The sequence below is a fragment of the Episyrphus balteatus genome, chromosome 3, assembly GCF_945859705.1.
Source record: "Episyrphus balteatus chromosome 3, idEpiBalt1.1, whole genome shotgun sequence".
Taxonomy (NCBI): Eukaryota; Metazoa; Arthropoda; class Insecta; order Diptera; family Syrphidae; genus Episyrphus; species Episyrphus balteatus.
The window spans coordinates 92,898,799-92,915,102 of NC_079136.1; the positions used below are offsets into that span (position 1 = coordinate 92,898,799).

Consider the following 16,304-nt stretch of genomic DNA (forward strand, 5'->3'; position numbering starts at 1 on the left):
CCATTTTATGATATGAAAATTCATGTTGGTCTATCTCAGATCTACCCTACCCTACGTAAAGATCGTTCCAAAAAGATATAAAACAATTTGGCTGGACCACCCTAACAATTTAAAGTTATGAAAAACAGATGTTGGCGATTCTCAGACCTATCCGATAAGCACACAAAGTTTCATTAAACCAACCGTTTCGGAGGAGTTTGGTAACAAACACTGCTACACGAGAATTTTATATATTAGATTAAAGTAAAAAGTGTAATTTTTTAAATACCATCATTTTATTTTGTATACGTCCACTTTCATATTTGCCTATTAGTGGTCAACTTGCGTGGAATTATCCAGTTTCCCAGAAAAAAAAGTTTAGAAAGGTTGGAAATAAAATTTACTACAACTTAGCAAAACCCAGCTTCTTAATTAAACATTGCATTTTTTTCATTGATGTGTCTTTTTTCATTGTTTTAAGAATAAGAATCTTCATTTGAGACGAAATTTGCATTTGCCACACCTTTTCAAAGACAATCATCTCGAATTGAAACTTAAGTGTTTATTTTAACATTTAGTTTCTGAAATTCAAGTAAGAACATTTCACGGTTGAAAAAATTACACACAAATGACTCAATTGTGTTGTCTAAAACAATCATTTGGGTATTCACAATCACATCTTCCGTAATTTTCTGGTCGATTATTTTTAATGTTAAAAACTCCCTAATTTCAAGTTATGTAAAATAAGAAAAAAACAAAAAAAAAAAAGAGTAGGTATAACAATAATTTTAAATTAAACAACTGTTTTGTTCTTTTTTGTCAGCCTTTTCTTTCTTTTGTGTAGATTCGAAATGATTTCAAGGATCATTGTTCTCGAGGCAGTTTTATATTTTTTTTTCAGCTTAGTTATTTAAGACGTTCATTTAAACCAAACCAACCCCCAATTCAAACCACATCATCATCAAAATAAATCCATCACGAGAAATTGATGCCATTGTATCTTTTTTGGTTGTCTGCTTAAAATATAAGTGATATATTTGGAGGACATATTGCATTTTGGGTATATTGCTTTTTATTTTAGTGAAGTGTTTGATGATGTACCCATAAATTCCATAGGTGGTATAAATATTTTTATGTGGCGAGAATCTTAGCACTTTTGTTTTTACTGAGGTTATTAATAAAATTGGACAATCAATGACAATGCTTTCTTTAAAGAGATTTTTTAATGCGAAGCTTATTATTTTGTAATTTTGTTAAATCAAAGGATAATGTCCAAAATTATATTAAATTTGTTTTTATAATTTTAATTTTATTTTGCATTTTTTTAACTATTTTTTTAGGCCTTTGAATTTTAAAGTTTGTTTGTATTTCATTGTACATACCTATGTTTGACATTTTTCTAAACTATGTTTTCAAGATAACACATCTAATGGTTGTAGGCAGCAGCAATTTAACTTTACAAAACGATTCATTTCAAGGACTTAATAATCTAAATTATCTGTAAGTTTTCATTTACCACTGTATTTAAAAACAAAAATAATGTATACAATTCAATTACAGTTCGTTAATGCATAACAACATATCAACAATTCCAATTGCAACATTTTTCAGTCAAACAAATTTAGAAAAGCTGAAACTAAGTTATAATAAAATTGAAACACTGCCTAAAGGTTCATTTCGGGGCCTTATATCATTAGAATGGCTTTTTCTTAACTCAAATCGATTGAGGGAATTTTCATTTGACAATTTGATGGACATGCCAAAGCTTCAGTGGTTAAATTTAACCGACAATTGGTTAACATTGGAAGGAGATCGATTTCCCAGAATGGAGTATATCTACGATATGTAAGTATGTTAGTTTAAGGAAATTAGAAAACAACTATTTCAATTAATTTATCAAAAGTGACAATATGAATAAAATAAATAAAAATGCGATCAAGGAATGTAGTTGAAAAAAAAAAACACGTATACGCCACAGTGTCCCAACTTTTAAAATATCTAAATAAGGGTTGGAATTAAAAAAATGTATTGCATTTAAACTAGTCTATCCTCAATATGTTTTTTTTTCTGTTAACAAGACAGCAAAATCTGTTCAATATTCATAAATAATAATAATATTTTGTTTTTTGTTTACTTTAAGTTGCCTGAGTTTCAATGCAATCTCTTCAATAGACGATGAAGTCTTCAAGCAGCTGGATAAGCTACATTTGTTGTAAGTAGATATTTCTTTTTAACACATCCCATCCCTCCTCGCTTCTCCTTGAAAAAAAACTTCTGTCAACTATCAATATAAAAAGTACATAAACTTTTTTTTTCAAAAAGTTAAGTGTATCTGTCAGAAACTTTTAAAAATCTTTATTTTTTTTTGCCAGTATCCCATAAAACTATTTAAGTTACATTTGTTTTCACTCAAAGGTTTATTTCTGTTGTCAATAAATACCAAATAAATCAAACTCTTATATGAAAAATAAAATCACAAGTTTGTTGAACTTTCTGGTGGTATTTTATTTTCAATAAAAAAGTAATGCTACTTGTTTTAATGCGTTTTTAATCCCTAAGGTATGAAGCCCTTACAGTAGATAAATATATCCTCAGAAATTATCATCATCATCAATCTTTGTCTCAGAATTATTTCTATAGTTATCGTTGAGTTGTTGTGTCCTTTTTTTTAAATTTATATCCTAAATAGCTTGAGTAAACTGCAAGTGAACCTTAATAATTGGCAAGGCTTACTCTTTTAAATACTTCTTTTTTAAGTGGTGGCATTTTAGTCCAATAAATGAAGCTAAAAAAAGGGGGTTACCCTACAAAAGGTCCGGTAGTTCTAAATTTTTGATATGTTGTTAGGTATGGTTAGTAGATAAAAAAACCAAATTTCCACAACCAAGCCCCCTCCGCCCCCTTCAGCATCACCGAAAAACCATAGAAATCTGGCACTTTTTTCATAATTTCACATAATTTCTTACGAAAATGACCTTGGTAGTATTTTTATACAACCAAAAACAACGAGGTTATGAAGCTTCCAAAAACATAAAATTTTGGATTTTGCAATATTTTCAGTTTCTTGTCACTTAACAGTGCTATAACTCTTTAACAATTTTTTTTTTTTTTTTTTTTTTTTTTTGACGGGATGAAATCTTCAAAAGACACTTGGCAGTATTCGACACCAAGTAGTGTGGGACTCTTAACCACTAAAACCACCTCTTTATCAGGACCAATCTTGAGAGATCGACATCAGATTTTTCTTTCTTAACTTTGTAAAATCACTTTGGGGGAAGTTTAAACTTTTAATACTTTCCCATGTTTTTTTAGACCATAAGCTCATGAGGCTTGGTTCTTCTTAATCTCCGAACATGGTTTCTAGTATTCAAGACGGACACCATTTCAGAATTGGTATGACATTGCAGTCTCTGATTATGGGATACAGCGTATTTTTTAACAACTTCTGTAACCGTTTCTATTTGTAAGTCACGATGTAGATCGCTATTTCTTATGTACCAAGGTGCATTAACTATTCCACGAAGGACTTTGTTTTGGAATTTTTGGATGATTTCGGTATTTGTTTTCTTTGTACAGCCCTATAATTGGATACCATAGGTCCAAACAGGCTTTAGTACTTGATTATACAGCATTATTTTGTTTTGGGTTGATAAATCAGAGTTGTTACCAAGTAACCAGTACATTTTTCTATATTTCAAGTTTAGTTCTTCTCTTTTCTTTTTGATGTGCTCTTTCCACTTTAGCTTTGCATCCAAAGTCATTCCAAGGTATTTGGCCGTATTGGCGTAAGGTACAGCTTGATTATTAATGAATATTGGAATATTGTTTATCTTTTTATTTGTAAAGTTTATATGTGAAGATTTTGTTTCATTGAGTTTGATACGCCATTTTTCGGTCCAATCTCTGACTGTGTCGACGGCATATTGCAGCTTTACTGCTCCCCTAGAGACACATTTGTCGGGTACCAAAATTGCGGTATCATCTGCAAAAGTAGCCATTATGGTGTGATTCCCAACTGGGATATCCCTTGTGTATAGTAAATACAGGGTAGGACCTAGGACACTTCCTTGTGGTACACCGGCTTCTATTTTCTTCAATTCCGAATATTCTTGATCGTACCTTACTCTAAACATTCGGTCTGAGATGTACGATTTTAATATTTCATAGTACTGTCTGGGAAGATCCCTTTGCAGTTTGTACTCAAGTCCCTCATGCCAAAACTTGTCAAAGGCTTGAGCAACATCTAAGAAAATAGCTGAACAGACTTGTTTTTCTTCTAACGCTTTTTCTATTACATCCGTTATTCTATGAACTTGGTCGTGGAATGTTTATTTCTAAAGCCAAACTGATGATTTGGGATTAACCTTCTTTCTTCTATAATTTTGCTAAGTCTCTTCAGAAGCAGTTTTTCAAAAACTTTTGCCATAATTGGTATAAGCGATATTGGTCTGTAAGACGTCACTTCTGTAGGTGGCTTACCTTGCTTTGGTAACAATTGACTTTTACGCAAAAGTCTTCATAATCAATCTTATAGACAATTTAATTACCTAAAATAAAATGTAAACCACTTTGATTTTGTGAATCAAATAACCGAGTTAGGGCTAAAATAGTAAAAAAGTATTTTTGATAGTTTTCGACACTTTTTGAATTACCCATTAAATGAAGGATTTGTATCCTACAAAAGGTCGGGTGGTTCTTATTTTATATTTAATCAGGTTTTAGTGGTGATTGATAAAAAATTCATAGCCACGCAAAATCCAAAATTGTATATGTTTTTGGAAGCTTCACAACTTCGTTGTTTTTGGTTGTATAAAAATAATACCAAGGTCATTTTCGTAGGAAATTATGTTTTCTACAAGTCTACCAACAACTTTTTTTCAATAAAATGCACCAGAAGAAAGTTATGGGCATAAAAGTGAAAAAAGTGCCAGATTTCTATGGTTTTTCGGTGATGCTGAAGGGGGCGGAGGGGGCGTGGTTGTGGAAATTTGGTTTTTTTTTCTACTAACCATACCTAACAACATATCAAAAATTTATAACTACCGGACCTTTTGTAGGGTAAAACTCCTTTATTTACTGGACTATTTCTTTGAATAGCTGTCACCAGTTTTAAATGTTTCTTTAATTAAAGCTTGCTTAAAGTTTTTGGTTGAAAATCAAGGAAACCGATTGAAGTTTAAATTAATTCCATTTTAAATGTATAAGCACGCACGTACGTACACGGAGAAAAAAGTGTCACCTTAAAATAAGATGAGGCGCACATTAAATTTAACCACGCTAAAATAAGGTGATATCCGCTTAAAATAAGGTGATTCCACTAATTAAACTAAGTTAAATTTAATGTTGTAGAAACTCAAGCAATCGATTTCTTAAAAGTAATCAAATTAAATTTTATAAATTTTCATTCCGATTCTAAACTTTGTGAGAATAAGTTCTTATAATAAATTCTTACTTATTGTTATTTTTGTTCGAAGCCAAAAGCATTTTAATTACAATAGGTTATGGGCGACAATAAAGATTATGTGCAATCTATTCCACAATTTAACGGTTGTGGATATGATGATTGGCAATTTCGAATGAAAATTCAATTGGAATCGAAAAATTTGTGGGACGTTCTAACCGACGAACCCCCGGAAGAAGCAGGTCCAAGAAGCGAGTTTATGAAGAGAGATAAAATAGCTAAACATTGTTTGGTTAGTTTTATTCATTCTGATTATCTCAGTTATGTGAGAGATCAAGAAACTGCAAAATTGATGTGGCTCAACCTGGAGTCTACATTCGCTAAAACTTCGATGGTTAACCAGCATTTACTAAGAAAGCAACTAATAAAGCTGCGAATGAAAAGTAGCGATTCAATAACATCACATTTGGTTACCTTCGAAAATTTGGTTCGTCAACTGAAAATGGCTGGGGCAAATATGGAAGATAATGATGTCCTAACCCAACTATTTTTAACGTTGCCGGAAAAATTTGATGCTTTGGTAACAGCTCTTCAGAACTTAGACGAAAAGAAACTTTCATTGTCTATGGTCAAAGAAAGATTGAAAGCTGAAGAACTGAAACTTAATGATCGTGAAGATTTTCAAGAATCAATAGCCTTTTCGAGTAAAAAGAAGAACTGCAAGAAAAAGAAATTTAATGGCAAATGTTTTAAATGCAACAAATTTGGTCACCAAGCTAAAGATTGCTATGCAAAAGAAGCTCAAACCGCAAGCCACAAAGGTTTTTGCTTCATGGCGGATAGAAAATGTCCAACAGATAAACAATGCAAAAAGATTGTTTTCAAGCTAGATTCTGGAGCTAGCGATCATCTCGCTAATGAGAAATGGTATTTTTCAGAGATGTCCGAATTGAAATTTCCCATTGAAATAAATGTTGCCAAAGACGATCAATCCTTGGTAGCACACAAAATGGGACAAATCAAAGGATTGAGCGATAATAAAACTGAGCTCACGATTAAAAACGTTCTATATATACCTGAGCTAAGAGACAATTTACTTTCAGTAAGTAAATTAACGAATGCTGGAGCTGAAGTCAAGTTTTGTGGACACAAGGCTTTAATTTTGAGTAACAACGAACTTATAGCGACAGCATACTTAAGAGCGAACTTGTATGAACTTGAAGTAGAAATCAATGAAGCAAAGGTTAATATATGTTCAAAAGATGAATCTTTGTTATGGCATCGTCGTCTTGGACACATCAGTAAGCAAAGAATGGATGTCCTTGCCAAGACGAATCTAATTTCAAGCAATATTCAAAGGTCCAAAATTGATTTTTGTGACGTATGCATTGAAGGAAAACAGGTACGAGAACCCTTTAATGGAACCCGTAATAGAGCTAGGCGAGCTCTCGAACGAATACATTCAGATGTTTGCGGTCCATTAAGTCCAATTGCATATGACGGTTCGAAATATTTTGTTTCTTTTATTGACGATTTTAGTCATTTTGCCATGATTTTCTTGATGAAGAACAAGTCAGATGTGTTTCAAGCGTTCAAAGATTATGAAGCTTTGTCGACCGCTATGTTTAATTGTGCAATATCAAAACTGACTATTGATCAAGGGCGAGAATATTTATCCAAAGAACAAAATTCTTGGTATAAACAAAAAGGAATTCAAGTTGAATCAACAGTTGCATATTCTCCTCAACAAAATGGCGTTGCTGAGAGGTTTAATCGAACTCTTACTGAAACAATAAGAGTTTTATTAATCGAATCAAGTGTCCCAAATGAAATGTGGAATGAAGCTGCACTTACTGCCGTCTATACGATCAACCGGAGTCCAACCCGTTGTTTAGAAGGTTCGATGACTCCAGCCGAATTATGGTTTGGGTCAAAACCAAATCTCAAAAAGCTAAGAGTATTTGGTTGTAAGGCGTATGCTTGGATCCCAACTCAATGTAGGGAAGAAGAATTTCAAAACAATGCTGTGGCTAACACGTCAGATAAACAAGTTTCGCAAAATGAGGAACATGTAAATGAAACAAACCAACTACTAGAAGAAGATGATCAGGAATTGGATGAAGCTGCTATTGCGCTCCCTTCACAAACAGATAACAATCACCAAACGGAGATTGTGAGGCGCAGTGAAAGGGAGCGCAGGCTACCAAGTAAGTTCCTAGATTTTATTATGAATTCAAGGGCAAATTCTGCTGCTGGTATTTTCCCTACAGATCCACCTGATTGTTACAATGATATTCTGAACCGGACGGATTCAGATCTATGGAAGAAAGCTGTTGAGGCCGAACTTGCATCCATGAAGAAAAATTGCGTTTGGGAGATTGTCGATACTCCTTTGAACACAAAACTTTTGCAGTCGAAGTGGATCTTCACTATTAAGGAAAATGAACATGGCAACCAAATCAAATACAAAGCTCGTTTGGTTGTGAAGGGATTTTTACAGAAATATGGAATAGATTACACCGAGACATATGCTCCAGTTGCAAAGTTAACCACAATTCGTGTTTTGTTGGCAATCGGCGTACATAAAAAGTTCCATTTTCATCAACTTGATGTTAAGACAGCATTTCTCCATGGAGATCTGAATGAAGATATTTATATGGCTGTTCCAGACGGTGTTCCAGCCAGAGAGGGAAAAGCATGTAAGCTTCTTAAGTCAATTTATGGCTTAAAACAGTCTCCCCGATGCTGGAATCAGAAACTTAATGAACATTTGGTCTCTATTGGATTTAAGCGTTCAAGTCATGATAGTTGCTTATATACAAGATTTGACAAAGATATTTTGTTCCTACTGATATACGTTGACGACCTCCTAATTGTTGGTGAGAAAATCACATCGATAGAGAAACTTAAAAGTGAACTCTCTTCTCGATTTGAAATGTCGGACTCTGGTCCGTTAAGATTTTTTCTGGGTATGAAAATAGATATTGATGATGATGGTTTAAAAATATCTCAAGAAACTAGTATCGACAAAATTCTTCAGAAGTTTGGTATGATAGAATGCAACCCTGTCAAAAGTCCAATGGAGAAAGGCTTGCAACTTCAAGCAAATACAACAAGTGAAAATTGTCAAAAACCATACCGTGAACTTCTCGGAAGCATTATGTATATAATGCTTTGTACAAGACCAGACATATGTTATGCAGTCAGTTTTATGGGAAGATACCAACAAAATCCATCTGACATACATTGGCAACATCTGAAAAGAATAGTACGATACTTAAAAGGTACAAAGAACTTAAAACTAAAAATTAGATGTGACAATGATCAACCAATTATTGGATTTGCTGATGCCGACTGGGCATCTGATATAGTAGACAGGAAGTCTGTAAGTGGGTATGTGTTTAAGGTCTATGGAAGTACAGTGTCCTGGTGTAGCAAGAAACAAACAACTGTAGCTACCTCTTCAAGCGAAGCTGAATATATAGCCTTAAGTTCAGCTACAACAGAAGGTATATGGCTAAGAGGTTTATTGCAAGATTTAAAAGAGATCAGAGACGAACCAACTTTTATTTTTGAAGACAATAGAGGATGCATTGGCATGGCCCACAATTTAGAAAGCAAACGAGCAAAACACATCGATATAAAACATCATTTTGTAAGAGACAGTATTGAAAAAAAATTAATAAAAGTTGAATCAATCGGGACAAAAGAACAACAAGCTGACATCTTTACTAAAGCGATGGATCCTGTACATTTCTTAAATTTGAGAACAAAACTTAATTTGACAGAATAAAGGCTCGATTGAGAGAGGGTGTAGAAACTCAAGCAATCGATTTCTTAAAAGTAATCAAATTAAATTTTATAAATTTTCATTCCGATTCTAAACTTTGTGAGAATAAGTTCTTATAATAAATTCTTACTTATTGTTATTTTTGTTCGAAGCCAAAAGCATTTTAATTACAATAAATGTGAACTTCATTTTATTTTAATGTGAATGTTCATCTTAAAAAACCGAGCAAAAATAAAAATTTCAAAATTATAGTCACACTTTAGCTTTAGTTGCAGTAAGGCACTCGCCTTACACACTTTTTTCCCACTAGGCAGAATAGTTTTCCGGCAAAGTCTGCTGCAACTATGCATTGGAAACAAGAAAAAAAAAAACATTTTAGTCAGCCTGCTTTGGTAAGTCCGAACGATTATTTTTCTTAACAAGTACGGGTAACAGTTAAACAACAAATATTTTTTGGGTTATCAAGAAGGTATAATGTTGTAATATTTTGGAAATCAGTCGGAGGTTTTTAATTTTTTTTTTTTTTATTTAATTTAATTTTAATAACCATTTAATTTCCTTTTTTTGTAAAAGTTCAGGAACTTTGAACAGACGTGAACAATTAGCGGCTCAAAATATCCTGTAATTTGTACAGAAACGCATAGACTATATGTTTGGCTATATGTCATTGTATAAATTTACTGCTACAAGCTCCTACACTATTTTTAATGATTTTTTAACAGCATAGATCAAACCTTAAAAAACATTTTTGTTTAAAAGTTTTTTAAATTTTTGTTTTAATTTAATTTTTGGAAAGCTGGGTGCGGCGAATTTATCCATATAAAATGCAAGCGTGCGGCTGTGTTGCGGCGGTGGCGTCAACTGGCGCGTAGTGGTGGTGCGGTTACTGTGCGATGGCCAAGAAATGTTTTTTTTTTTTCTTTAAAAGGATGAGTGCCTTCAGGATTTTGTTCTTATGCAGAATGGGGTCGCGACCCCGACCGGTCGGTGCGATTGTCCTACTATTGTGATTTTCCATGATAATGTAAAGTAGCTGTTGTTGAGGCAGTTATTCCAGATAATTATCAGGCGAAGTATTGCAAGATTCTGTAACTTTTTAAGTACAAAGCTAGACAACATTATCACTTTCCGCTAATATAGTTGATGTGTGGTCACTGATGAAGTATTTTTGCGTGGTTTCTTCGAATTACAGCTCTGCATAAACGTAGGTCGTATAGTTTTTCCATTTTTCACTCTTTCTAAACCGTGGGCTATCTCTCTCATTATGGAAATCTAAAAAGCATGCATCTTTAAACCGGGATAATCTCAGGTTATCCAATGGATCGCTTTGGTTAAATGATGTATTTGATCGTAAAATCAAGATTTACCCCAATTATTTAATTTTGTTTGCAGGTATCACTCTGGTAAAATGAAGGGCTTCTTTGTTAAAATCACAAAATGTCCGTTATAATTAAGGCTTTTTCACTGTAAAATAACGGATTTCTTCGGTGAAATCACAGACTTCACGGTGAAATCACGATTAGTCCTGGTAATATCACTGGTTTCCGCAGTACGCTCATAGATCGCACCAATCAAATTACATGCTTTGCTAATAAAATAACAAGTAATCTCATGGTAAAATCGCCGATCTCCGGTGAAATCAAGGAAAAATCACGAGTTGCCGTGGTAAAATCACGGGATTTCCCGATAAAATCACGTATCCGTTTAAATCCGTTGTTTTTGTTTAACTGAACAAAATTATTAACTGGTCATTTCATATTCTTACATCAGCAACTGAAATCCTGATTGATAAAATATAAGTGCTTGTCCTTAATCTACTCTGAATATAACATTATTATAAATTTGGTATCAGAATCGAGTGCATGAATATGAAGATTGGTCAAGTAAGACTTCGAAAATTTTTGACGTGATAACGTCTTATAAATCGATGAACCATGGCAGCAACCACAAAAAAGTGACGCCATTTTCTCCCGTTCCACTCTCGCACTTTCGCAGTGCGGCAAAAAATTTCAATTCAAAATTAAAAATAAACTATTAGAGATAAAAAAATCTCCTATAGTTTATTTGAAAGATAATAACCTAAAGTTTAATCCAAATGAAGGATTTTTGAAAATTCCGTCATTTAATAGGGTAAACAGGGGTAAAACGGAAAGATGACATTTGGGCTAAAATCTAAACGCGTGTTCGTAGAGAGTTGATTCTTTTTGCTATAGATAGAAAAGACTGATTTAAGGATAACTGCATTTAAGAAAAAATTCTAAAAAATTCTGGAACTCCGCTATAACGTTTTGTTTGAACGTTGATCAGGTGTTGTGGGTATGAAAAAATGTTGATTATGGGTAGGGGAAATTTTTTTGACAATTCTAAAGGTGCCAGGTGAAAGATGAAGGAAAAAAAATTAACACTCTGCGTTTCGAAATATGAATTTTTGAAAAATACCTACTTTTTTAGGGGTATTTTTGAGTAGTTTTTGATTTTTATCTTTTTTTGGAGCGTTCAAAGTTATATAGGACATGTAGGGCTGATAAATGCGCATACATGTGCAAAAAATTGGAATCGTTAAAAGAGTTTTGACTGAATACGTAGAAAAATAAGTTTTTAAAAAACATGTTTTTTTGCCGTTTTTATCCGATTTTCATCGTTTTTTATTTTTATCTGTTTTTCTTTAATAGGTAGATTAATATTATATATGGAGTAATGATAGACCATGACCACGACTATATGTGTGCGAAATTTCAATCATTTTCGTAAACACAATTTTGAGATAACGGTAAAATAAGATAAATTCAACAGGTTATAACTTTTTACTGAGAGCAGATAGAAATTTGATTAAACTTTTATGAGCATCCTGATACAATTACCTTTCATTTGGTATATCACACATAACGCTAGACTAACTACAAGCCACACAATGTTAAATCAAGAAACTTGCGAAAAACATCATACCACCAGTGAAGATCTGTTGCGCCATGAACAGCCACCAGTGTGGGAAGTAGAGGAGAGTGGGGCAGTTTTGAACACTTTTTGCTTTCGCAACTGCTAGAAAGATATTTATTCGATTTATTGATCTGTTAAGTTTACTTATATGAAGCAGTGATATTGAACTTCGATTTTAAATTATATCTGGTTATTTTAGCATATTATTTATATTTAATTTTAATTTTTAACCAATATTAGATCTTATGTTCAAAAGTGCACCATGTATGGGGCAGTTTTGAACATGAAAGGGGCAGTTTTGAACATCAGTATTAATTTCGTTGTAATGAATAAATAATACTTAACTTTTCATTAGTTTTTAAATAAGAACATACAAAAACTCCAAATTGATTATTATATCATATTCAATTAACCAAAAAATAATAAAAACTCAGAAAAAATAACATTAAAATTTAAACTATAGTTATCAGTTTATCACATTTATAAGTTCAAAAGAAAAACAAAAACCAAGAAAAATTCATTTAAAATATATCTTAGAAAAATGGTATTCATACCATTTATGCTTCTCAGAGTAAAATAGATTTATTTTCAATATATGTATATTAGGGTGGTCCAATTTGTTGGTTTTTACATTTCCGTTGTTCCCCACTCAAAAATTGGTTGCATATGTGTTTTGTATTACACTCGTGAAATTTCAGCTTTTTAGGTGAAGTGTAAGTGGGCGCTCAACAGGCTCAAAGTTTTTGCTCAGATGCTGTTATAGCTGGGTCCTCAAGCCTAGTAATTAACTCTTGTTTTGATTTATCAAGTGAATTAAGTTATGATGTGGTAAAGTTTTTCATAAAAAACCAATAGTTAAGTGATATTTTCACAGATAATAATTTTTGTTCATTTAAATTCGTCTGTAAGTATTTTTTGCTTAAAGTTAACAAAACAGAATTAATCAATGAAATACGAGCTATGTAGTGACTCAAAACCAAAGAAACATGATAATCATTTACATGGATGTCGGGAACATGCGTGCTTATCATGTTTACCCGAGTCGAACATTTGGCACTACTTGACACCTATTTAAAACCCAAATATTCTCTGTCAAGATTTAATAGGTCATAAATATCACCTTTATTTGTAAAGGAAATAGCCTCTACTTAAGACCTCAAATAGTCAGTTATCGGAAAAAATCCCATTTTGGGTAGTTATTTAGGAGCTAAAAAAATATAATTAAACCCTTTTTAAAACCTAAATAAACTACAAAAACTCAATAAGTTCTATATATTCTACAATCTACTATCTATATATTTACACAAATTCTATAGTCTCTTTTGTCCTCGCTAGAGTCTAGATATTCTTACTAGGTTTTTCATGGGGATTTTCATTTGTAAAAATAAATCAATTATTTTTCATAGCGTTTCATTGGGCAGAAATAATTATTTTTTTTTTATCATAATCAATTTTTCAAATCTAAATTTCGCGAGAGATTTATTAGAAATTGGCTCACAAACCTAAACAAACACCATTGAAAATAATCACCTCACGGAATTCGTTAATCGTTTACATATTATTGTTTTTTTATTGTACACAATTCTGTCCTTGGTCATATTTGGTTAAAATGAGTAATAATGGAGATATTAAAAAAAAAACCGATAACAACCTCTTTTCCAAGATAGCGGCTCAGTTATTTTATTCTAAGCTCATACACAACGCGCTCTGAACAAGAACACGTTCAGAAAAAGAAACACAAATTTGAAGCACTGAAAGTTCACAATTTTTGTATAACAGTTCCAACTCTGCTCTGAACTATTTTTAATATTTTTTTTTTACTGAAATATTATTTTTTTATTTTAATTCACTTTCACTTTTTTTTTCTTCATATTTATTTTATTTCACAATTTAATTCACCCTTTTCCGCGTATGTTATTTATTTTGCGCATACGTTGCGAACGCTGTTTATTTCACTTAATTATTATATTTTTTTATTTTCAATCACTTAATTATACTTAAGTTCATAGTTAGGTTTATTTTAAAATAAAGAGTTCTTATATAGATTCTATTAGGTGTCTTGAGTACTTATTTCCTACATAAAGTTCGACTCGGGTAAGCCTAATTCCAACCTCAAGCCAAGTCCTAATACAATATAATCAGATATTAAGAGTAAGGTAAGGGTAACAAAGTCTAATATTCCAAAGCTGATGAGCGCCCTCTTCCTTTTACTTTTGAGGGCTAAAACTTTCAGCATGTGTTGGTATTGATGTCTGTAGCAAAGTAATGGGTGGGGAACTAATGAATTATATAGTTTATTTTTTTGCCTTATAACGTGGACCACACTAATGTATATAGATATATTTCTAGACATTAAATCCAAATGTTAACAAAGCGGATGTTCTTCATGTACCAGGAGCATTAATTGGTGTAGGTAGCTTGACTTTAATTTCTATAACGCTTAAGCTGTATATAATCGAGTTCTCATCGAGAACTTGAAGAATTCAGGCATTTTTTTAAATCTTCAATTATGTTGTACATATTCCCATTTTTTCTTTAATTTTGCCCACAAATGCTTGTTTCATTATTTTTTTTTATAAGAACATTACGATTTATTAAATAAAACACATTCAAGTGTCCTTAAAATGTCTGATACAAACTGTTCGGGCGGTTTTGAACATGTTCAAAAGTGCCCCACCATACTTGTTCAAAACTGCCCCCACTGTGTCAACGATATAAAATGTTGAATAAATATTTAACATTAATATATTCATTCAAAAATTCACCGTCAATTAGTTTAAAATTCATTAACCATTAACAAAAACCGTATTGCGTTTTGAAATCACGTACCAATTTTTTTTTAAACTCTTACAACTAAAAAACTGAAATAATGCAAAACCACTATAAACATCACCTTCCACCTATAAATCTGAAAGTCAGCCGAGATAACGATGGAAATTCGTTGACATTTATGGATATCGTGTTGACGGGTTCAAATATCGAAATACTTCTAAAAAAGATTTATATACTAAAATTTTATATGCAGTGTTCAAATGTGCCCCGTGTTCAAAACTGCCCCACTCTCCCCTACCGTAATCTCAGTCTGGAAATTCGACATGGTTGACTTTAAAAAATTCTAACTTCTCTTGTAGGCATCTTTAAAATGAGATTGATACGTCATTTGAAAGGTGAAACAATAAGCTTTCACATGGTATAAATTTTTTATAGGTTGTTAGGTAAAAAATTCATTTAATAGCATGGGAACATAAAAATAAATGTTTTTTTTTGCTTTTTTTGATGAAATTTTATCGAGTTTAAAAAATTCTAGCTCTTTTTGTAGATGTCTCATAGACTTGATCTATATATATATTTTTAGCTAAGACAATAAGCTTTTAGATGGTGTAAAAATTTTTATAGATTGTTAAAAAAAATTGATTTAATAGCGTGAGAAGATAAATGTACATGTTTATTTTGCTTTTTTTAATGAAATTTGATCAAGTTCAAAAAATTCTAGCTCTCTTTGTAGATGTCTAATAGACATGATGACCTTCATATAAATATTTTGAGCTGAAGCAATAAGCTTTCAGGTGGTATAAAATTTATTATAGGTTGTTGTATCAAAAAAATGAGTTTTTGCGTGAAGTGATTTTTTCACTTTTTTCATAAGAAATGATTGTTTTCAATAAATTATTTTAATACTTTTTGCTCATTGTAAAAATTTAAAAATGGTTTTATTATTTAGAAGAAATATTTGGCTTTTTAATTGTATAAATTTTTTTTGTGAGCTTTCAAAATAAAAAAATTAATATAATGAGAAAAGAAAAAAGGTATTTTTTTTAGCTTTTTCTTGTAAATTATGATTGTTTGAAATAAATAAACGCTTCAAATGGCTCATTTTAAAAGCACACAACCTGTTTTCTTACGACGTTATCACGTAAAATCATCGTCCGTAAACCGTCTTTACAGACAACCTCTTATTCGCAACTTAAAATGTTGAGTTTTGCAAAGAAATTTGATATTTTAACAAAGTAAGCAATTTAGATTTTAGAGAAACTTTTCAATAAACGTAGGCCTAGCTTTTTATTTTTATACATCAATCCTTAAATTATTATTATGATGACAACTTCGCTTACATATTACTCTAAATTTCATTCAGATTCATTCAAATAACTTTTTATTTTTTCAATTTTCCATTCTCTTTTGGCAACATTCACATGA

General features: G+C 31.8%; 1 protein-coding gene across 2 annotated transcripts in view; it reads left to right on the forward strand.

Annotated features, from left to right (window-relative positions):
- LOC129914419 (relaxin receptor 1) overlaps positions 1 to 16,304 on the forward strand; it is a 61,880-nt gene that overhangs the window by 15,200 nt on the left and 30,376 nt on the right. For both annotated transcript variants that reach the window (XM_055993670.1, XM_055993671.1), the window contains 3 exons: positions 1,397 to 1,479; positions 1,540 to 1,824; positions 2,120 to 2,191. In XM_055993670.1, coding sequence (XP_055849645.1) covers positions 1,397 to 1,479; positions 1,540 to 1,824; positions 2,120 to 2,191 — 440 coding nt within the window. The remainder of the gene's footprint in view (positions 1 to 1,396; positions 1,480 to 1,539; positions 1,825 to 2,119; positions 2,192 to 16,304) is intronic.